This window comes from Bombus impatiens, unplaced genomic scaffold (genome assembly GCF_000188095.3).
Source record: "Bombus impatiens unplaced genomic scaffold, BIMP_2.2 scf_0281, whole genome shotgun sequence".
In the NCBI taxonomy this organism is placed as follows: domain Eukaryota; kingdom Metazoa; phylum Arthropoda; class Insecta; order Hymenoptera; family Apidae; genus Bombus; species Bombus impatiens.
The window spans coordinates 95,339-120,161 of NT_176700.1; the positions used below are offsets into that span (position 1 = coordinate 95,339).

General features: G+C 37.7%; 2 protein-coding genes across 3 annotated transcripts in view; both read right to left on the reverse strand.

The window, feature by feature from the left end:
* LOC100740535 overlaps nt 1–24,823 on the reverse strand; it is a 119,475-nt gene that overhangs the window by 66,329 nt on the left and 28,323 nt on the right. The gene's annotated exons all lie outside the window — the stretch shown is intronic.
* On the reverse strand, nt 21,033–24,644 carry LOC100740775. 2 transcript variants are annotated; one of them, XM_012384719.3, is made up of 7 exons: nt 24,445–24,644; nt 23,277–23,520; nt 22,745–22,854; nt 22,288–22,407; nt 21,871–22,020; nt 21,694–21,755; nt 21,033–21,336 (listed from the first exon to the last, which is right to left on the reverse strand). In XM_012384719.3, exons 1-7 carry the CDS (start codon nt 24,527–24,529, stop codon nt 21,307–21,309), a joined length of 801 nt encoding a protein of 266 aa, XP_012240142.1. In that variant the 5' UTR covers nt 24,530–24,644; the 3' UTR covers nt 21,033–21,306. The 2 variants fall into 2 exon arrangements, with proteins under 2 accessions (XP_012240142.1, XP_003488918.1); XM_003488870.3 differs by having other exon boundaries at nt 21,060–21,336; nt 21,690–21,755.

A 24,823-nucleotide genomic window follows, 5' to 3' on the forward strand; every position in this document is an offset into this window, starting at 1 on the left:
TGTTTCTTGCACGTCGAAATAATTTACATTTAGATTAAGAATCAAAGAAGAATTTAAATTAGATAGAATTCCACTTCTTCAAAGCGAAGATACGAGCCTGATAAAAAGAAAATACCTTCAACTCCTTCCCTTTTTACGGCTATTTCACTTTAGAATGTGTTTCGTATGCTGAACACTTTCCACTAAAATTAACATACTCCTCCGCTTAAAATAGTCCCATGCAATACGCGTGTACTCACATTTCTGTAATCTACTTCATTTTCAAGATATTAAATTCTACTTCTTTTTCTCAAGATATTAAAACAAACGCAATACAGAATATCTAATAAAAAAAAAAAAAAACTGTGTAGAAGTTTTAATTTCACTTTATCGCAAATAACACGAGTTTCACCGAGAGATTCAATTTTTTTCAAGATTTTAGTTTAAGATTGCTGCGTAAACCATAAAAAAAATGCAAATATGTCAACGTTTAACGAGGCATATACAATATATGTACGAGATAAGCGAATAACGAAGGGATGTGATAAACGGTATCTCTCTAAGCCTGGCAATGTCGTAACAAAATTTCTCCGATTAGGATCAACTCGCTAACGTGAAACGAAAAGATGGCTGGCGAGAGAGTTCCTGATATTATTAGATTTATTCGTTCTTTCGCGAGGTAGCTTCGTCACCATCCTCGGCAGCAGTTACTAATTACTAAAGTAATTAACGCTCACTATCTCTGATTCAGAGTGGCTGAGACCTACAATATTACGAGAACTATCGTGAGCTTCCAGCGAAACGGATTTTGCTAGAGATTTTGCGCTGATCTTATAAAATTTTCTCGCAGGAGAACTGACTCAGGCAACTATCAAGCCGTACTGTAAATAATACGATACGATACGTGAATATATGAAATGGAAATAAACAATCGTTTTGTACGTATTGTTCTTACAATTCTCTACGATCTTTCATCATCTTTCTGCTTTTCTTTTACGAAACTGCTATCATGTCGACAGATTTGTATCATTTTAACCTACTAAGGATCAATTTTTATTTCTTCCTCATCGTATTTTATTTATTTCTCGTGATATAACTATCGTCGAGCCATGAAATCGATACGGAATGGAATCACAACAGCCACGTGACACAGTCGTCGCCTTCTTCTCTGTTGCAATAAATTTTGTCGCGCCCTGTTCCATCGTCTCGGAAACAACCGTTTGAAGCGACAGTCTGAGAGATAGGGTCGCGTCTTTGGTTGACAGCGGCCGAATTTTCACTCGATACTCGTATCATCGCCACGAAAGTGTCCATATTTTCTTCGCTGCAAAGCACGGTGGAAGCTCGAATTCCAGATTTATATATTCTCGCCTCAAGTGCGCCGACTTACGCGTCCAATCGAGAATCGCGTTGAATCATCGATGCCGGATAGAACGCGATTTTTTCACGCGAAACACCGGAAACTGATAACCCAACGCCGATACCGCTTCACAAGTCGCTAACTGCGAAATTCAACCACTAAATCTTGACCGACGATTAGTAAAAAAGTGGTTGGAAGAGTAATTCTCTGTTATCGCTTGCGATTAGTCACGAACAATTGCTCGCAGAATTCTCGTTTCCCTCGCGATCACGTATATTTAAAACGAGACTCGCCCACGAACGTATTTCGTTACGTAATCAGAATTCATTCTCAGCAATTTGAGTCACTTGATTCATTAAATAAGTAGAAAAAAGAAAAAGAGAGAAGCTTTCTCCCAGTTCTACGTGGACGAAATGTAACAGCTAATACAACAGGAAATATTTTAAGTGATATACGATTTCGACGTTTCTCCCGTACATATAATGCTCTAAAAAAAAAAAAAAAAAAAAAAAAAAAAAAAAAAGAAAAGACATGTAGGTAACGTTTTACTTCAGATGATGTACGTAAGTGCATTTGTACATATGCAATTTATACTTCGTATATCTCAGCTTAACGATATATATGACGATTGAAAAATAATCAATACGTTTCGCTCACGTTTATCAATATGCATCGCGACGAAAATTAACCAAGTAAGAGGAACATCTACTGGTAAATTAGTATGTTAACGCTTTCTTCTGGCTATTTCGATAATGCTTATTGACAGGGTTCTATAAATTGTTCGCACTGAATGCTGCCAAAATCGATAAACTTAATTTGATCGTCGTAACCACGTTATTATGGTTATGGAGGAAGAGGAGGAGAAGGAAGGTTCATATCGTCCATCTCGTTCATTAAATCTCACGAAACGACGCGAAAACAACGTGTAATGACGCCTCCGTTACGTTACAACCCGTTACAAATTGCTTGGTTCGTACGGTTGACTGTAACAAATGCGGTCGCGACAAAACTTAAAATTATTGCCGGCCGTTTTCCACGGGAAATATGCAGCCAGCGACTGCACGTATCTCGAATTTATCGCTTTCAATCCTGAAGGTTTTATTCTGTTTCGAACATTGCGGAATCCTGTTGTTGGTGGTCGACCGCGCGCGTGCCGATCCTCTCGGAAGCGATTTAACACCGATTCCCCGGCAAACGTTCCACGAATGAACAGAAAATATGTTTCAATTTTTCGCAAAGTCTGGCGAAAAGTCGATTTTAATTGCCATAAGGTTTTACGTGCGATTAGTTTCAGAATTTCATGTTGCGTACGTACGCTGAAAAGAGAAACAAGTTTTATTCCTTAGTGGCGTGCGATGAAAATGAACATGGAAGGGATCTGTAAATCTTTCATTTTCGTGCAAAGGTCTATAGTTGCTGCTAACTTGAAGTTAGCCTCCTGTGTATGTGTATCTATGCAATTAACTGGAAATGATATACAACCCTTAGCATACCGACCATCAACTTTACAAAGTAAGTTCTTTAAAAAATGTTTCTTGGAATCCTTCGTGTTTTTCATCATGAAATTCTTATGGAAAGTGTTTATTCGTCGTGTAAATTTTACCATTACCGTATCTTCCTTCTTTTGTGACTTATATAAACGATAGAAATAGGTAATAAATAAGAATCAAAGTGAAGCCAATTTCTCTTTTACAAATCGATCAAAATATCTGGATACTTATGAACAGCATAATTTTGAATTATGTTTGATCAAGATAAATCACATCCTTCTTATTGAATATTTACATTTTCGTACTTAAACTTGACGAAGATTGAATTTTTCACGGCTATGAATGAATTTTATCTAGACTTTTTTCAGTTTGTAAATCTATGCGTAATACGTTCCATAACTTTGTCATTTATAACATTAGAACGATTTCGTATATGCGTTCGTATTTTAAACAAATTTGTACGCCTTCGTTTCGACGCAGAAACGAGAGAACCGAGAAAAAGGAAAAAGTGAATAAAACGAGCTTGCATACTAAGAATATCAAGCAATCTCAAACTGTGACTACGTTCAAGGAGCATGAGCAAACTTCATATGGCTTGTAACTTAAGTTACAAAGTAATGGCATCATGGTTCTGATCTGTTTAAGTAACTTTTGCGCCTCTACGAGCCTCGCTTGTTTGCAGATCACTACACGCGAACTCGTTTAACTTTTTTTCCTCTCCTACCTTCGAGATAAAACGTAGAACTTAATTAACTTGAAAGCATCAAAACTTCGTTGTGGCAACGACAAGATTTGTCACTTCAATTTCGTCGTTTAAATGAAGATATCGAAGAAGTCTAAAACGTTTCGTCCTGTGATTATTTTAAATGATCCGATGATAATTGTCTTCCATTTAAACTAAGATTAATCGTTTCTCCGTAAGCAGGCAAACAATACAAAATATTCTTTCAACGAAATAAATTATTTATTTATCGATACAACGGACGGATATCTTTTTCAAATTTACAATCGATAAGCTGCGAATTTTTATGGAGAATCTCAAGACGCAAAAACGAATATAGAATACACATAACAGGCGAAAATACGCGAAATATTCAACATGCGATATTCTATTCGACGTTTAACGGACAACGAACTATTCTTTCAATTAGCTCTTATAAAAATACGAATTTTCATTAACATCCACAGATAGTTGCGAACATTCAGCAATTTTTTCAATTACTCGTATCACGTCGTACGGACATTCGTCCGTTGTCTCTGCTATTTTGCATATCGCTTCGTAAAATTTCTATTCGCCAGAAAATTCCCTCCCCGCCCTCGATGATCTTTCTAGGAGAAGTTTCTGAAACAACTGTCGCGTTTGCATAGAATATTTAACGCGGTAGCATTTCAACGATCTAACGATTCTCTATCTAAGGATAATCGGCGGAAGTTACACGGATTCGCTGTGCAAGCAGTTTCAATCAGGTGCGGAACAACCGTGACGATTAAACGCGGCTTGCAGCTGTTGCTGGTGCGAGTGGAGGGGGATACTCGACTCAATTTGCAATTACGTTATTGCAAAGGGATCGTCGTACGTCGCGAATTCCCGCCAAAGCCACGCTGCAACCGATCTAAACGGTCTATTTGCAGGGTACAAACTGTACATTCCGGCGTATTAAGGCTACGTGCATTGATGGCCGGTGGTTTAATAATGTGGCCGCAATTGGACCGCATGTCACTGCGCCGCCACCTGCCAACTTCGATGACAAGCGTCATCGATCATGCGACACGAAGCGGTAAGCACCGCGCATTCGCGCTCTTACGAACACATTCCTCTCGAAAACTCGGGGAAACTTTGGAAATCGACGGCTGACGAGTGCCCTTCATCGCCAATGTTCATTCTCGCAAGTTCGAATTGCCGATGCAAGGATTTACTATCGCTCGTTCGAGAGCTGATTTTTTAGAATAATAATTTGTGGATCGTTAGGAAGTGAAAATTGGAAGCAACGGTGAGTTTATTGGGGTTTTAATCCTTTGCAGTCCTACGTCGGGTGTGACTCGACATCAGTTTTTATTTCACAAGATCCTTTGTCGAGTCCTACTCGATATTCTTTCAGGAATTCGTTTCTTCCTTTGTTTATTTAAATTGTCTTACTTTTTAGTTAAAGTAAATTTCAAATAAAACGCTTAAAGGCGTTGGTAACGAAATTGAAATAAAATTCGGAGTGCAAAGGGTTAAGGTGATTATTGGCGGATAATTCGCAATTTGAATGTCTAGGGAAAGGAAGTTTCGTACAATTTGAAAAGCAATCGGTAAAAAATGTGAAGGCAATGAACTTTTGAAACGATGAAACGTACCTATCGTTGGTTAGAATTATTGATACGAGTGTCGGCTCGGAAAGTATAAAGAGAAGATTGCAAAATGGTAATTCGTATCGCCATGGGAAATAAAATATCGCCACGATGATGAATTGTTTTAACGACAAATTTTCGTACGACCGTAAAATCACGATTCAGAAGAAGTTGAACTTTCGCACAATTGTATTCCCTACGAGCGTAGATCTTCCGTGGAATCGTAGATTTCTGGATCGATGAATTGGAATATCTACTGAAGCAAAATTTCGGGGAACGTATTCAATTTTTAAACTGACACCCTGTACATGGCGTGACTACGGAATTTTGGAGAGTATGATGAATTTCCAGAGTAGCGAAAAATACATACATCTCTGTGAAAGTTCCAGTTTTCATGGAATAGCAAATTTATGAAAGATAAAAAAATTGTAGGAGAATGACAAATTTTTACCCTAATCAAATTCTTGCGAATATCAAAAAATAAATACGTTTTTATATCGATAGGTTATACGCGTTTCGTAAAATACAATTTTGTGCGAATAACAAATTTACCTGTTGAGATTATTAGATGTATGAACAGAGGAACGCGTGGATAAATTGTAAAGTAGAAAATATATTTTAATACAGAAATGTAAGTACAAGCAGGAACATAATTTGAGCTGTTCCAGATCAGCAGTGTTACCCTATAACTGAAAACCCCGAAGCCATCGTCGCCTGTCTACTGTCTATAGTCTGCCTTCGTTCCAGTCTATTGTCTATACGCTATCGATGGTTTCAGTGCCAGAAAAACCAAAAAAAGAAAAAAAAAAAGACAGATGTAGAGTTCTCTTAGAAGTGGTGACCACTTCAACATTACCAAATAATAATTACCGTTGATTTTCATTGCAGCAATTGCATTCTACGATATGTGAAATAAATTCTTGAGAAATATAAATGCATGAGAATATTTACTATTAGTGATAATAATATTTATCACAATAATACGAAAAATAGAATTGTATAATAAGAAATACAGGATTAATTTCCTATCAAGATTTATATTTGTTTTAACAACCTCCTGCTAATTGTGTTTATTTTCTTTCTGAAATATATCATTCCAGCACAATATTCTTCATCATACAATGTTTTGTGTACCGTTTCGATCGATATTTCTTTATAAAATATCATTATCTCCTACGCGTACTGTGATTGCGATCCTCCTACGCACGCGTTTCGCATTCAATCATGTTTTTATACCCTGTAATCAATTTCTATTTCTTCATACGCGCAATATACGTTATACATCGTTATGCGTTTTTATTACGAGAGCTAAACGTTTTTATTACGAGTTGGTAAACTTTACCAACGATAAATGAAAATCGAGTACTCGATATGGTGAACGACATAGAAGAGAATTACACGATTAAAGCAAACATAAGACTATTAAAATCTGTTCGATTTCCAATATCCCTATATCGTTTAAAATGTTACATCAAATTTTATACCACGAATGAAGTAACATTGAAAACTCAAGATAACAGCTGAAATATAGAGAGATGACCAGAAACGAGACGGAAGAAAACGACGAGAACTGCCTTATTTCTAATATTTTCATATCCTTTTGTTTGAAACTCATTGAGAACTCAATATAGCGAGCGAAGTAACAGGAGAATTACTAGATTAAAATAAACATGAGACGGTAAAAATCTACTCGATTTCCAATATCCAGTAAGCCGATTAAACTGTTCGTTCTAGATTCTCCGATCGATTGCACGTTCAAACATAGACGGCGCCCGCATGCCGAAATTTTTTCAATATTCCCACCATCTGTAGTTCTAACGCGGTTCGTCACTTAACGACGAACTTCGAGGATATATTCATGGCGATGAAACAATTTATGCCGTGCACGAAACACAGCGGAATATAGGCCATTTCCTAGACGTGCCTTAGATAAGAGTTTTACCGGAGAAAAGTTGAAGTCACGCCAACTCGACGGACTCGCTTAAAATTGGACATCTACCACGATGTTTGCCGCTTTATAGCCACGTTGAAACAGTTTGAGATCGGCCTGTTATCTTCTGACGCTTCCACCGCTATTAACGCTAAGCTATTCGGCTAACGAATTAAACTAACGAACATTAAATCCGTGCCAACCGCTCTAACTGTGTACATGAAACATTCAGTGAGATTGTTCTGTGTTGAAAATGAAGCTGTTATGTTTGAGGCAGCTTGAACGAGTTCCTACCACTTTTAATAGGTTAGCGCTAGACCCTGTTGATTGGGTGTGGTCATTTCGACTGTTCCTGTTTTCTCTTTGTCGTTGTTTCGGTATCATTAACGTTAGGACTTCGATGCTCGATGAATTTTCACCTTTTTGTTGTAATATTACGCATACACAATTTCATAGTTTCACTTACGCTGCCGCTTAACAGTATCTGGACATTTGATTATTTTTCGGATTATTTGATAGTATTCTTGCATCTATCATCCGAGTATTTTAATATCGACTAAAGAACAACTTCATAGTAAAATGTATAATATGCCTGAAATGGCTATGTCCTTTATTTGACGAGCAAAGAGCCGAACTAATCGTTGGACTGCGATTACGCAGGTTTTTTCCTTTCATTGTCGTGTTATGTGCTACTCTACGAGCTCACAGAAGCTACATGCAATCCAGTGTATTCGCATCTAAAAGAATGCAACCTAATGGTTTAAGGAAATTATAAATAATTGTATCGCCATGTTTGTAACAAATTTTGTAAAATAATGTCCTTTGGACGTTAAAGCTGCGTACGATAAGAATAAAAATATGAAATGCATAATACTTTAACACGATAAAGATACAAAAGTCGAGTTAACCATAAATCTCGGAAAATTACGAGAGAAAATGTAGACTGCAGAATCTCAAATCTAAAACCTTTAATATCGAAAAAGATTGCAGTCACAGACTATGTATGAACTTTGGTGCTAATATAACTCATTAGAGGAATATTGTAATAATGTAGCATCGACTCTTCCGTGACAAAGTCTTTCAACGCGAAAGATAACAGCTTTCGTCGTAATTAAAAATAAACAGGCCGGAGGTTGTCCGTGTTTTTCGTACAGATTAGATGCAGCATACGCAAGAAAGTCGGATGTCGCGAACCCTTTTAACCGCTTTCAAGCATCCTTTGACTACCTTTCCGTGGTTTAATCTGCCGTACGAAGATCTTTCGAGTATTTCGCGAGCAAATTAAATTTTCCGTATTCGCCAGCGCTTCTCTATAGCGCGTCTCTGTACGAGTGCTTTCGTCCTAAGATTAATTTTTCAAATTGAAAGCTCCCACAGCACGAAATTGCATAACGTGGCTCGCGGAATATTTTCCAGATTAATGCCACTGCTCTCGAACACTGCTTCCGATGCAAAAACTTTAATTACAATTTTCCATTTGTCAAAGCAGCAAAATTTCATATATCTGTTGTTACGGTACACGTCGCTGTAATAAAATCATTTTGAAAAACGTATGGTTTTATCATAGGACTGGATTTTCACAGTCATTTTACGAAGGATTGTGCGAAGTTTCAGCTAGAATTTTAAATATCGCACAAGTTCAATACCCTCGAAGTCATTTACAGAACTAGTAGAAACAGTCTTACAAGATCGAAGTAGTTGCGAATTATCTTGTTTTAACGAGTAACAGACAGATAATACGACAGTTTATTAATAATTTTCTGCATCTTGAAACTGTGCATCTTAGGTTTAATTGCTCGGTAATTCGACGGAAGCACTCTGAACGTTAATTGATTAACCGAAAGCTGGTTGTCTCTCTTCGCCCTCTTCTAAATGAATGTCAATTTCATTCCCTGAAATAACTTTTCCCGTCAATTTCCGTCTGCCCTATTTCCTTCCAATATCTATATAAATATGAACAGATTTAAAAATATATACATAGTAAACTTTGAATCGTTAAATTTGTATTTCAAGGCGCGAAAATTATTCACAGCCTTTCACGCGTATCTTGCACAAATTCAAAATTCGTCTAAGTATGAGACTTTCAGCTGATGCTATTTTTCCATCCATGTTGGTTTATCAGGCGGAGCTCCGAAGATGTTGGCGTAAGTCCAAATGGAATACAAAATATTTTTGTCATTAGGTGGTAATGACAAAAACTGCAATCACTTAGTTGCCAACGCGATATGTATACGAAACAGGTAACATAACAAACATAGGCGAGAGAACCTGCAGCTAAGTGAATATCACACGAACCTCTTACTTGTAAGGTGTAAAGTCACTTTTGGATTTCATTGTTCAAACACAGGTATTGTTCAAACACACACGTATACGAGAGAGTCTGTTTCACTAGGATACGTTTCTAATCATTTAATGGTGAGATTTTAAGGAAAAATGCGTATCGTTTTCCTAGAATCGAACAAAATCTAAAATCTAGCAAGATTTTCAGGACCACGAAACGCTCGCTAGGCTGGCGTGGAACGTCGACGTAGACCAATCGAAAATTTTCGCTCGGCAATCAGAACAACGATCTCGACGTTACGAGCGACTTTATCGCGAGTTACGGTATCGTTTCTTCCATTGCTACCTCTGGTTTGCCGTCTAATTGCAACGTTACTCCGCCAGCAATATTCTCGATGGTCCTCAACGTGTCTGGTCGTGGAGAGCCTCGTCCATTTCACCAAAGAGAACCTCTTGTTTCTTTCCTTCTCGTCGTTCAATTTTCAAAAATTCCCGAGCAATTCGTTTCTTCAACCATGGCCACGTTTCCGCGAGTTTTCGACAACGCTGCGCTCTCTCCTCGCGCATTTTCGATGATTTCAAGTAGTCAGACCCATGGTGGAAATATCGATTTTCTGAAAATTCCGCATCGTCAGAGTAATCCATCCGCTCCCTTTTCAAGTCTTTCAAGTTTTCGAGTCGCGAAGCCGCCATTCAGTCTTCCGGAGTATGCCAGGGAACTTTCAAATTTTATAAAAGGACGCGGAATTCGGATTTCATTCCGGTCTTCACCGCATCCCCGTCAATGGGCTTTGCTTTGCTAATAAGTAAATGCACGGTCGTAAAGTATGCAGAACTTTAATTAAAAAGAGATTTCAGCTTCTAAGTACTTTGACTCGTGCGGAAATCCTGCGGAGGAGAGAGTTTTCCACTATTTGGAACGTTGGATATTTGTAAAGAAAATGTTTGATTCCAGTTGATTTAGGTTATCTGTTGAAGATCGGTAACAGATGACTAAGAAACTGCTCCATGTTTTTCTATCATATGTTATATAAAATGTTAGTTTCGCCAATTTGATAATTAGATCGATATCATATGTTAGTTTGTCCGAAAAATTTCCTTCGTTTTATAAAGAAATAATAGCTTTTTGTTTTATATTACTTTATTGAATTATGCACGAACATAATAATAGAAATATAACGAAATAGATCATACCTCATTCAATAAAATAATATAAAACAGAAATTATCTGTTATCATCTTATGAAACAGAAGAAACTTTTCGGACAATCTAGTACTTATGAGTTTCAGCAAGAGCGGATAACGCGTTTGTGATGTTAATATCTTAAATATTTATTTAACGTAAAACATGACAAAACCACCACGGCGATTAGGCTGAACTATTTTTCATTTATTAGAATTCCAATTATTTTCTACGCTAATACGACGATCATTAGAAATCTCATCGTAACATAGAAATGAAACTAACTTATGTATAATAAATTATACCATAGGTATCTGTATAATTAGTTACACAATACGCACTTAAATGTTTCAACACTTAATTAGTTTTTAGAAACTTACAGTAATCCTCGATTTCTTCGTTCTATTAATAAAGGAATAAATAGATGCGATCGACCTTCTGTAGTTGAAAGATTTCAGATTCGTGTCAAGGAGAACACGATATTCAAATTAGTTTTTAAAGGTCCAGTTTTTTTCTGCCTTCAAGTACGAATAATATCGAAACCCACGTAAATGCTAATCCGAACAATGATGGCCTGTAAATTTCATAAGATAACTTGTAACAGGTTTTGACAAGCTGTTGCACCGACAATTGCTTGCAAGGCCAATTTTTTCTTTATGCCCGACTTCTGTCTAACGAAAATTCAAATTGCACTTTTCCTTTCTAATAAATCGTTCGGTTTCAGGGACTTTTAAAAACGCAGGAAACTGTATCGTAGCTAAGCTTGCAGCTTCCATATGTGGAACACATAACACGTATGATACATTCGTAAACGATTTCTACGACTGTCCGAATACTTTCGTCAGCCACTGTACTTGTATAAATGGAACGATTAGACAAGAGCTTTTGAACATTCAACGTAGCTATAAATCTCGCTAATAATAAGAACCGATAGAATAGAGAGCCGCCACAAAGCGTCAATGTCTTTCAAAATGATAGTATCGCGGTTCATTTGTCATACAAGTCACGCAGAAGTCATCTCAGTTAGAGCCAAAACAACTGTAGTATTTATACAAAAACAGTTTATGTCTATGAAAAACAAAGATCGCCAGCCATCAGCTAACCATTTGCAACTAGACGCAATTGGTACAGTGATCTCTCCCTGGTGAATGATATTACGTTCCATCAATTTTGTTAGTGTTACTGGAACGTAACAGTAGTGTACACATCGCTCCGATTGATTTCTATTTTGTGACTAAAGTGGACTGAAAGGTGCGCGAAACGTGGGAAACCAGAAGAACCACGAATATGTCAAACAACAAATCGCTTGTCAGCATCCAATCCTCTCACCTTGCTATGTTCAGAGGGCAGACGTTGCAAGCAACGACGAAAGTTAGCGTCGCTTTTATCCCATTTCATTTGTCCTCTAATTACAGATGTCGAACAAAGGTGTGGAACAAAGGTCTGTAGCAAAGGCAGCGACACCCGAAGCGTGGTCGCTTCGCAACAAGAAAGTTCGCACAAAGTGACTGTCCGCCACTACGATTCCGGATCCTTGCGGACAAAGGCTAAGGGGTCCATGTGACCGCGCGAAAAGTCGGATCAGGGCGAAAAGAAGCCAAGAGATTCGATACATCTCGACAGGGGCGGTGGGCTGAACGACGTGAAAGCACAGAACGAAGGGAAATCGGGTGCCAGCGATGAAGAGCCTCGAGCCAAAACTGGACCGCCTAATCTGCATTTACATAGCATCCAATGTATTCCAGGCAAATAGAATAGCACTGGAGCGTCGAAGGAGGGGGCCTCTTCTCTCTGTTCTTTGCGCGGAAGAAGATGGGCAAAAGAGCCTCGAGCTTACGACAATGCCGCCTTAAGCCGGCTTCGAGGAGCTTCGAAAGCAGGGTGAAGCCTGTCGGGGACGAGGATGTATTGTAGAGCGCGCGCAAACAGTGGAATCCTTCTTTCGTTGGAACGCATGTAGGTCACGTGAGATATTTCTTTAGGGAAACAGGCGTGTAGCATTAATCGATTTTTCAGCCGGAACAATACCCTGGCGATATTCGTGTCCAGCCGAATATCGATCCAACTTGGGAAACGACGCCACTCAGATAACTTTTCAGATACGGTCGAGTCAAATATAGCGATAGTGTGACGGTTTCAGATAATTCCCATTTTATTTCTGGTATAAGTGCAGTTGAATTATGTCATAAATTAACGAATCGTAACGACGTATCGAATAGAAATTGAAATACCATGAATCGTAGTGTAATTCATAGAGCGAAAACACAAAGAAGCTTTAAATTGTTATCGAAAAATAACATGCGATTGTTTGAAGTATACAAAGTCGATTACTAGTGACGATGGATTAATTGTGAAGAATATGTGCCAAAAGTTTCTAGCCAAAGTGTAATTCTATTGTACTCCTGACACGAGCTTTTGTGAAAATATAAATTCGTTGTACAAGTATGATATCTTGAAGCATTTATTTTCGAAACGAAATTCTCCTTCCCACTTCTCTGCATTTATGTAATACCCACTTGGTCTATAAGTTGATTGCAAGGAAATAATATTCTCTTTTGAAGTATGGGAGTTTCATTCTTCAGCCCCGAGTGATCGGTGTCCGGGGACACATTTCTCCAATATAAGCTCCGCGATACCATATGCGCATAAGAATCGTATTATATGCTCGAAATACAGGGAGAATGCGGTTTGCCACTGCTTTAGATAAAAGCGACCCGTTGCACAAGCAACGCAGAACACCATCGTGCTTATGCGTCACCGATGAAATTATGCCAACGAGAAAACCTTGTCATCCACGTGATGATGACAGATTTAATCGATAGCGAATATTCACGTGTAAAATTTTCAAGCAATTTCCGATTAAAAATAAAAGATGATTGATATCGACGTAATACGTTACAATACATTTTCAATTAAAAAAACTGTAAAAACATTTGGACAAGTTGTATTTTATGCTACGTATTTTAGTTACGTTGACTAATAAACAAGTGAAGATGCATGTAAAATAAAACAAAAGGTTGTAGTGTTTACTTAAAAATTTGGTGAGAACGGATAAATTTAAATTATTCTTAGGATTGTACCCAAATTTATTATAAAAGGAAAGGAATCGAATTGAACGATAATATGTAAATGGAATTATTAATCGACATGGAGCTTGGTTACCATGGTATTGATTAAATGTTTCAAGATAATTTTAATTTGTAATGCAGTTTCGATACATCGATGATCGATGTACGTATATCTACTCAAAATTTTGTGGATAAAGTTCGATCATATTGATCTCGTTAGAGCAAGTTCGAATAAATTTCCGCCTTTTCTCGCATGGATTCGACAAATCTGTCGTAACAGGAATGGAGAGCGTTTTTCACGCGAGTGTTCTCGAGAGTCGAAAGCTCATCACGCGGCGTGGCAGCCGGGGAATAAAGGGAACAGGAAATAGAGAGCGATATAGATTAAAACGCGGTCGAGTCAAAACGGTCTCGGCACGGTCATCTCTTTTGTGAGACCGCGATACCGTTGAAAAGCTCTCGAAAGAAGCTTTCAGGTTTATCATAATTGCATCTCGAGACCCGATCTTCTTCGAGTCGGCGAGGCCTGCCAACTTGGCGGAAGCTTAAGCGTACGAACGAGGAGAATTAAGAGATGGCTCGCGCTATAAGATATCTCCAATGATGAATAAATACACGCATAAAAGAGATTAGGAAAAACAGATGATGAACGGACGAGCATCATTAAACACACGAGGGATTCGCAGCTGTTGGCAATTACAAAACATGTTTCAATTGGCTGAAATTCTGAAAATATATCAAAGTCTCTCTGGATAAATTGGTATAATCTCGTTTCTCATCTCTAACTTCAAATTTGGAAAATTAAATCTCGCTAACTAATTTAATTATTAACTAATTTACTAATTTACTTACTTTTCAATATTTAATACAAAGCGCAAAATACCATTACTATAAGTTAAAATAAATGGAAAAAGGAAAAAGAAAAATATATAAATCAGAACATTTCAGCTATGATATCTTTAGCTAACTCGATAAATTCTGCAAATACTCGAATAAACGAATTTCCTCGTGCAAGCAACGATGCCAGTAGCGAAATGTCACATACGCGAGATCATCGTGTCTATAGATAACCATCGTAATTAATCCGAATCAATCAATCCTTTATTTATATGCAGCCATCGTTGTGCTGCAGATTCGGATGATCATTTTAGCAGCGACCATCTGACTGACAGAAACGCGATTGTCTCAATAGAGGCGAGAGTTCCTTTCGCTTTATTGGCCACGGAGGTTCCCCAAGGGATATCCGGCCCGTCATTTGTATCTGCGTGGACGTTAATTCATAGCTTGAACTGACGGAAACATTGTTCCGATTGAAATGTTCATGGCAACGTTTGCTCGTTCCGTTCGATCGAGGTAGCCAACTCGTAACGCGAATCGAAACACGTCGTAAGAAACGCGTCAGCCGAATTGATTAGTTGATGGATCGGCCGATTCACATTTAGATCGTGCTAGCCAGAAACAGATTTGACCGAAGTTGGATAATAGAGTCCGTGCAACGAGCACCAGACTAATCCTGCTATTGTCGCGGTTAATTTATACCCGAAAGAGAACTGGATGGCAGCGTGTGCTCGCGTGTACACAAGCTTGTCGATCGGAAACACGCGTACTCGACGAGCTAATGCGACCACAGGCATCGGTCATTAATACATTTTCGTTGATGACGCTGATTGGCTCGTAGCGGCGAAATGTTCGTCGGTATCGATCGGTGATTAATCGTTGATTTTTTTCTAGTTAATTGTTTCCTCGCACTTGAGTTTTATTCTAGAAAATTTTCCAAACGTTACTGAATAATTCTTCGAATTGCATTAATGATCGATAGAGATGAGACATTTTAAATTACGTTACGTTCAACGGTGTACAAATAAATTGATTCGTCGATTCTCGTTTTTCATAATTTGTTAAGCATCGAGAGAAATAGTTTCGTCTATTATCGAATTTGAAACTCGAACATAGAATAATAATATCGTCGAGTAGAAATAATTCTAGGAATAACCTACCTCTCAATTATGGTGCCGAATATAAATCTAAATTTTAGTTAATTTGATTAGTTTTTCAAAGACCTACTTTGACAAATTATACAAATACCCGTGGAATAAAGAATTAAATATTATCTCAAATATATATTTCGTTGTTGCCACTGGTTGTTGGATGTAGATGAGATTGATTGATTGTAAAATCAAATATACTTCGAAGACATTTTCCGGCTTTTGTTAAGGAAAGTCCCTATTGGAATTTTATCAACCGTGTAACGATAAAAAGACCAAGAATATGACAAGGGTGAGAAAGCAAAGAAGCACTGGAAAAGAGGAATAAGCAAATCGAATAACGCAGACGAAAAAGGTTCGAATCAGATAAGATGTGCAAAGGTTCGACCGTGTGTTCAGGTATCTAAAAAAAAAAAAAAAAAATGAAAAAAAAAAGGAAAGAGAAGGAAGGGAAAAATACGAACACTACGCGGAGCAAGACTGAAATATGCATGAAGGGATAAGATACTGTAAGAAAAAAGGAAAGAGAAGGAAGGGAAAAATACGAACACTACGCGGAATGAAAGAAAAAAGGAAAGAGAAGGAAGGGAAAAATACGAACACTACGCGGAGCAAGACTGAAATATGCATGAAGGGATAAGATACAAAAGACAACGTTGTCGTCCCGCCTCGAAGAAGCTTCGCACATATGCGAATTGCCTTGAAAATTTGTTTCTGATATTTGAAAAGTACGAGAGTGGGACAAATTTTTGTTCCGTACAAAACTATGTATAAAAGTTACTATTTCGTTTTAGTATTCATACAGCGTTGTGCACAAAACAAATTTTCATAATAGTTTGAATATTACGAACCATGAGTGTCTGATACTTCTTACACATTCGACACGTAAATGCTTATAAAAAGATTTACAGAAATATTTTAAGAAACGTATCGTTTCAATGCGTTAGCAAGTACATGGAATTTTTTCCTGGTCCACGTGCATCATGTGCTGTTATTCATGGAAAAATTTGTCATGTATCCAATAGCTAAGCTGAAACTTGCGAGAAGTTAAATTGCTTGCGAAAAAAGTTTGATTAATACATAATTTCAACTGAAACAGAATTATAACTCGGCCGGAAACTTTTAGCAACGCTCATATCCATTACCGATATATTATAACAAAAGCGGCACATGAAATAATTTTCGTATTATTTTGCATTATCCAACAAAGAAACTTGGTCTAGTTATCGTCAATAATCAATTTTATCACGAACGCCGCGTGGACAATGTTGCTGAACAAGCAACAACAAGGATAATAGCATGACTTGGAAATGTTACTTTGCCACGGTTCGTGATATACATACATATCGACTACGTTGGTAATCGAACCGATGCTCATAATACTCGGGACCAACTAACATAAATTCGATCGACCTAACGTGACAACGATGGCATAGCCAGCAACTTTCGCTCCCTCATAGCTTCACTTCTTCCGCCATTTTGGTCACACGTCCTCACGCGCCATACACCACTTCCGGCAAACTTACGAGATCTTACGGCGAGCGTGGAGCAATTTCGTGAAAACGATATCGTCGAAACTTTCGATCGGTGTTATCATCGCTCGCATCATCGATGGCTATATCGAAGCCTCAACGATGCTTCTTTCAACGCGACAAAGGTCCCGGTATTTTATATCTTAAGGTAGACATTTTCAAGAGGGAATAGAAGTCTACAAATATTTTCATGCCGTTTTCAAGTTTTCTTGATTCGCAGATAAAATTTTAGAGAAACGTATCGTTCCTTTTTCTTCTTCTTCTTCTTCTTACTTATTTATTTATTTATTTATAGTCGCTTCGACTTATAATTCATTAGCGGTTACTGTTACGTTAAAGATTTCACAGTTACACACTGCTCGGTTGACGTAATTCAGCCATAGAATTACCAGGGTTTTCTTATTTTAACTTGCTTATAGTTCTTATTTCAACTCACAGAATTAAACGAGGTAATAAATTGAGATACGTGCTAGATAAGAAACTTAATACATTTTCATAGGAATTCTAAAATTTAATTTGATAATTAAGTAGACTTAAGTACTTTCGGGCTGGAATATTTCAGATAGTATACAGCCTTATTTGTGGAACTGTTACAACTGACGATAATTGTGTACATTACTGGTTCATAGACGAAGCTTGTACACTTGCGTACTGATTTATACCGCGTTCGTTGCTCGGAAGTCTGGCACGTCGGGAATGGAGGTAGCTCGCACAAGCATTTCATGCAATTGAATGTGTTCTGACACAATCCGTTGCCTAAGTGCATCACCATGTTACAAATTGACAAATTTTGTGTTCTGCAATATCACGATGAAATTACCGTCGATCATTACTGACTGATCGATTGCGTAATGATTAGGTAATATTAGGTTAGTCGATAAAATTGTTTTAATTACCAAACTATATTTGATTTGATTGGCAGTTTGATAGATGCCTGATGATCATACTGATTAAAGCCCCTTTCATTAGCGAAGTTAAACATTTGCTTTGAGAGTCGACCTCAATTGAATTGCATTTAGAGAAAAAGGAACTACTGGTAAAAATATATGAAGAAGTTCAAATGCTTTTGTGACGAACACACGTAAGTACGTTCCGATGGAACTTCTGCGGACTCAGCGTTGCCATAGTTATGAATAACAATATCGGTTGTGCTTTCTGCGAAATAAAGGTAACTTTATAAAGTACATCCTTTTGTCGAAGTAGTTGTTACGTAGGAAGAAATAATTTCTAGACGATATTTTCCTTAGAAACCTACGACGTTTGAAATCATAGGAGCAATTACTTTGTGGATTTGATCTTAATTTAACTAATTCACTCGAGACAATAGCGTTTCCATGTACAGCAATTACCATGTATAATACATATTTGAAGAAATAATTTTCTTTCGATGAAGAAAGTCCACAATCTACAGGTTTATATGAAAAGGCAGCATTGCTCAGAAAATAATATGTCGTGTTATGTTGTTTCGATATGCCTTAAGAACTTAAAAATGAAAGAATACGCGATAAATCTGTGGAAAGCATTTTCTGTTGTTAAGATTGACACAATTGTGTAAAGATTTCCTATACAAAATTAAATTATATCAAATGACATAAAGATCACATAAAGTTAGTTAGATTGTTAAGCTATTAATACACGTTCACTGTCAAACGGTAATTAACTATAATTTCTTTCCTTGAAAGCAAACGAGGTCATCATATAATCATGCCCCAACGACTTGTGCTAAAAATATTCCAATGGTTGATCACCCGAACTGTTTTATTGACTCTGTCATAATTCCTCTCGCAAAATTCGTCTATTACGTCTAGCAGCGCAAATACACTTACAAACCATTGAAAGATTTACCACATTTACAACCTGCGTCAAGAATCAGAGTCCTGGGGTCTCAGCATCTTACCAATGCTGTGTTCGTGGCCGTTCGGCTAACATTTATCGCGTGATAAGTTGTTCAGATGATTACAGTTGTTGCCTGCACACAACGATCATTGGAATTCACGTAGATAGGTGTACACAGCTGAGAAGAGTCGTAGACTCTCAGTGGACCGCTACACTCTGTTTTATCGCAGATCTCTTTGGAACAGAACTCGGCCAAAGCAAGTGAGACGATGACACGAAACTCGTCGATTTGTGGAGGTGGAAAACAAGCAGAATGAGACAGACAGAACGTAACCTTCGAGTTTCACGTACGATACGATGTTTCGATTTCATTTTTGTACATTGAAGGGTGTGTGTATTATGCGCGGTGCTCGACGAAAATATTTGAGAACGTTCTGTGAATATATGTATTATGTGTATTATGTGCAAATGATTCAGTGCCGTGATATGATTAACGATGATACGTGGTTAAACTAGCAGAGTGTGAATCAAATTTGAAAACATGTACATATAAAGGAAGATATTTATAGCAAACGTAGACGAAACGAGAATTACCGTGTCTAGCCATCGTCAAATTGCAAACTAGACAATTGCAAGTTAGACAACTATCTCTCTTTGACTCTTTTACATTATCGATTACGAACGAATACCGAGGATATTCGAATCCTGGAAGGAGGTGGAGATTCTCTAAGTCGGTGTTCTTCTCGATGGCCATAGAATGCAGGAGGGGAACGAGAAACGTGATGCGTAGAATGTAAAATACTAAAATCTGGAAGCATCGTATGCAAGCTTCCAATGCAATAATGACGTAAAAAATGGAAATTTGCAGATCTTGAGATAAATTCGTAAATTACAATTTTACAATTACAACATCTCTAGATCGCAGTAACGTTGTTATTGCGTGAAGCTTACTCGCAGAGACAACAAAAGTCTGCCACTTTGATATCTTCGTTCACAACTGTGCGCATTCGTAGCTCGAACTCAACTGTTCGCCCCTCGAGCTTTTTGCCAGTCGAACTACCGCCAGTGGTAGGGATGCACAAGAGAGGGGGAAACATGAGTGCCTGCACAATAATTGATACAACGTTTTGATTACTATCGCGTGCTATTTTACCGACGTGATAGGCAAAAGGTAAAGGTAAATCTTCAAAACGCTACTACGTTCAGTAACAACTGGTATATAATCTACTAGTAACTAGTAGATAGTGTATAGTAGCTACTATAGTATTCGCGACCTTGATATTTTTTCCTAATTACCGCACGTTCCACTGTTCACTCCAGACTGAGGGCTTTTCAAAGTTTCTGGGCGTGCGTCTCAAAGTGGAAAACTCTTAAAAAAGGTGGCGTAAAAAACCGTTTCAAACTTCCAGCGTAAAAGACGAGAACTGAAAATGCAAGCCATCGTTCTTTACGCGGGAAAATTTAGGCGTCGCAATATTGAGACGTTCGTAGCAACGATAACGTAAGTGCTAATTGCGTCGCAGACATACTTAAAAGTAACTAGAGAGTGCAAACAATCTTATTTATCGCAACATTCTAAAACATTCCCGTCATTATTTAATTAGGAGCTTTCCTAAATGAAATTGGCTTCCTTTGGTTCTTAAAAAAAGTCACCTTTTCTATGGTCATTGGTGCACTGGAACAGCGATATGCATATCGTTGACGAATGTAACAGAAAAAAGGGACGATGTTTGGTTGATTTCCTTTAGATTCCGCAATGATTTAATCAATAATTTGCTTTCTTTAGACTTCAAACTTACATTATTGATATTTCTATGAAAGATTTTTATATCGTTTGATTAATCGGCTTTTCGACGATGTTCCACAATCGTTTGTCAACTACTTTTACTTTCTCTCTGAATTAAAAATTCTTCGTGTTATATATTTTTGTATTTTTCAAACTAGCCGATCTAGTCGAAGCAAGTTTGAGTTAATAAATATTTTAAAACAAATTTTTAACGCTGTCACTGTAGCGACATCCGACTACGAAAGACTAATCATCAAACTTGCTGATTAAATTGGACTTGAGCGCTGCCGTACAGAATTATATCAATGGCTAAAGCTTTATTTGTAGCACTGTTACAACTGACGATAATTGTTTACGTGGAAATACATGGGACGTTACACCATATGGTTCGATACCGAGATCACTACATCTTGGTACTGTATCTGACAACGTTTTTCGTCCCGAAGTCGTTGACACGTCAGGAACGGAGGCACCTCGCACACGCACTGCATGCAATCGCGATCATGGATGGCTCTTCGACTCAATTCGTCGTTTATGCGCATTGTCATGTTACCAAATCGACAAACCTTGCCTTCTGTAATATCACAATGAAATTACTGTCGATAGTTATCCTGTTTGTACAAAGATGCACCTCACCTGACTGATCAAATTGCCTAATGATAAGTATCGGGTTAGTCGATGATAAAATTGTTTTAATTGGTAGCTATCAGGTGGTCCTGATTAAAAGTCGCTTTTAGTGCGTGCCAAGAGCTAATTTTTAAATTAGTGCTTTCAGATTACATGCTATTAAGTTAAGCAACATCTTTTCCTTAGAAATCGATGCCAATTATTTAATTGCAAGTACAGAAAAAGCAACTACTGGTAAGAATGTATGAAGAATTATGTAATACAGGTAAGAATGCATCTTTTACGAACACACGTAAGTACCTTCCTTTGCAACTTTTGCGAACTCAATGTTGCTATAGTTACGAATAACGATATCCTTTCTGCTCGCTGCGAAAAGGAAGTAACGTTATAAGGTGCATTTTTCCCCAGCATAGTTGCTATATATATACTTCCATCGGTAGGAAGAAACAATTTACAGACGATATTTCTCTTATAAACTTACGACATCTGAAAAAGTTGCTGCAATCTCTATGTGGATTCTGGCCGTGGACGAACATAGGTGCGCACATCCGGCGAACTAGGAAAGGACTTCCGAACAGAATGGAACAACCTCTGCGATTGCGTTTCTTACAAAAGGGCTCGACATTTTCGCCTAAACAAGCAATTTGTACTTAATTTAAACGGCTTTCGATGCAAGTCCTGTTTGTACTTGAAGATCCAAGTGGTTCTGATATTAAAGACATATAAATTTCAATCTCTCTAGTTTTCTGAAATTACGAAGTTTCCCTAGGTGGAAAATTTATAAGGTGAGAGCTTCGTGTGAAAGTTAACGTAAAGCTGTATAACTTGAAACCATAAATCCGTATGAAGTCAATTTTTTCGGGGACATGAGGAAAAAATGTTACTGTTTGTTTCATACCTATGTATCCAGGCATACAGATACACCGCAGGTCCCGATTGCATTTTGTTTCAAAGAGATCTCCATCGTAATAAGTATTATCGTCCACTTCACACGTTGGCCTTTCTTCTCCGTCTTTGACTAAAGCAAGTATATAAACTGTCGTTCTTTTGTTAAAAAATGATTTCAACTTAGGAATAAAATAGCAGAATACTTTTGGGATAGACAATACTACCAGTGAATCATTCAGAGAAGACGGTTTCCTCTTCTTAATCGGAACGATGATAAGCGCAAAGTGAAATGTATTTTAAGACAGTCAAATTAAAGAAGTACAGATACTTGGAGAATTATTTCACTTTTGATCAAAAGCGATAATCTTAAAAGTGATTAAATTAAGATTTAAATTCCATTTGAGATGTACGTATTCACTGAAACCGAGATCACCTACATTTAATCTTAATTTAACCGATTCACTTACGACAAATCTGTGTTGCATTCCGACAGCAACTATCATGTGTGTATCTGAAGTAATAATTTCCTTCCGCCGGTAAATGTTCACAATATACAGGTTTACATACAAACGCCGCGCTGTTCACAAAATAAAATGACGTGTTATATCGCTTGAATAATCCCTAGAAACATAAAAGTACCAGTACACACGATAAATTTACGGGAATTAATTTCTATCATTCAGATTGACAGAATTATGTAAAGATTTTCTATGTGACATTAAATTACATCGAATGACATAAAGATTACGTACAGTTACTTCGAACTGAGTTAAGTTATGAAGTTGTTAATAAGTGTTTAATGCCAAACATTAATTAATTATAATTCCTTTTATTAAACGAGATCACAGTGGAATCGTGCTTCCTCCACGAACGTGCAAAAATATTCAAATACTTAATTGCTCGAACTGTTTTAATTGGATTTGTCATAACTTATTCCGGCGAAACGTCACGGAAGTGAACTATATTCGTAAATACGACTAACATCGCAAATATACTTACAGGCCATCGAGAGTCGTATTACATACACAACCTATGTCGCAAGGATTAGAGTCCTCGCTCCTCAGCATCTGCCCAATGCTGTATTCGTGACCGTTAGCGTAACATTTATCCCGTGGCAAATTGTCCAGGTGACTGCAATCGTAGGATTCCGCGCAACAATCGTTGGGTTTCGCGTAGATTGGAGTACAACCGAGGCTCTCATAGACTCTCAGTGGACCGCGACACTTTCTTTTATCGCAGATCTCTTTGGAACAAAATGTGGCCAATTTGAGCGAGACGATTACCAGGAAACTGGTTTAGTTGCGGAGGTGGAACGCAATAAGACAAGCAGAACGTAACCTTTCAGTTTCACGTGCGATTAACCGTAACCGAGTAACCGAATTATTTGTCATGGTTTTGGGAGGTAATTCTACATCTCTGAATCGGTGGAGATGTGTAAAAGGTAGTAGTTACAAAATTGACCTTGAACTTGAAATTCAAGGTAAAATTGATTTTATTGCATGTGTATTTTACTTATATACAGAAGGAACAAAAGTTTTAATGGAAACATCGGACGCAACTCGATCGAGCTACCTTGGAAAAAGATGCTTCGAAGCAAAGTTTCAGAGCTCGCTTTATTTGTAACGTACTCACATCTTGTTGTCTTGTGTAGGGAAAATGGAATCTGCAGTGGTACGTAAATAGTCCAGATCCACCATTATAATATACAAACAACACTATTGCAATTATCATCAGTTCTCTTTCCAAAAGAACGGTTCATTTACGACCTATAATTTCGATTATATACAATTATTTGATTCCCACGACGAGTAGGGTAGAATGCAATAAAAAGAAGCCTTGAATTCTATGCTCGGCCAATGCAGGTCAGAATCAATTTTGTAGACCTCTACCGATATACAGGCGTAGAATCACCCTACGAAGCCATGGCAAATAATTTCATGAACTCCTCTACAGCGATACACGAATGTGTGATTCTGTATGACATGCAACATGATACGACCATCGTGACTAGATTGGAGAAATGTGAATGAAACCTGAAAAGATATATCGAAGATATAAGATATTTATTGCAAACGTAATTCACAGGAAAACGTCGAATCAGATTAGATCAGAACTACCGATGTCAAGCATATCGTATCTATCAATTTCTCGTAAGTCAACTTCCTACCTCCTCCGGTTCCATGAATGACGACTACGGTCATCAGAAGAACACATTTCTGAACGATCAAACTGGAATTACACTGTCTAACCATCGTCAAATCGCAAACTGTGCAAATGTGTTCCCGTGTCGCAATTGTCTCTCTTTTATACTATTGACCGTGAACGAGTACCGAGGATAATTCGGTCTGCGGAGCAAGGTAGGGGTTCCGTTGATTAGTGTTCTTCACGATGGACATGAAAACAGGGACACGAGAGGGGAATGAGAAACGTGATACGTAGAATAGTAAAGTCTGCAAGCGTCGTCATAGACTATGACAGAGGAAAAGCACGATGTGTGAATTGTAGTATCTTCTTCCTCGGTGTCACATACTTTCGGCTTGTTTCGT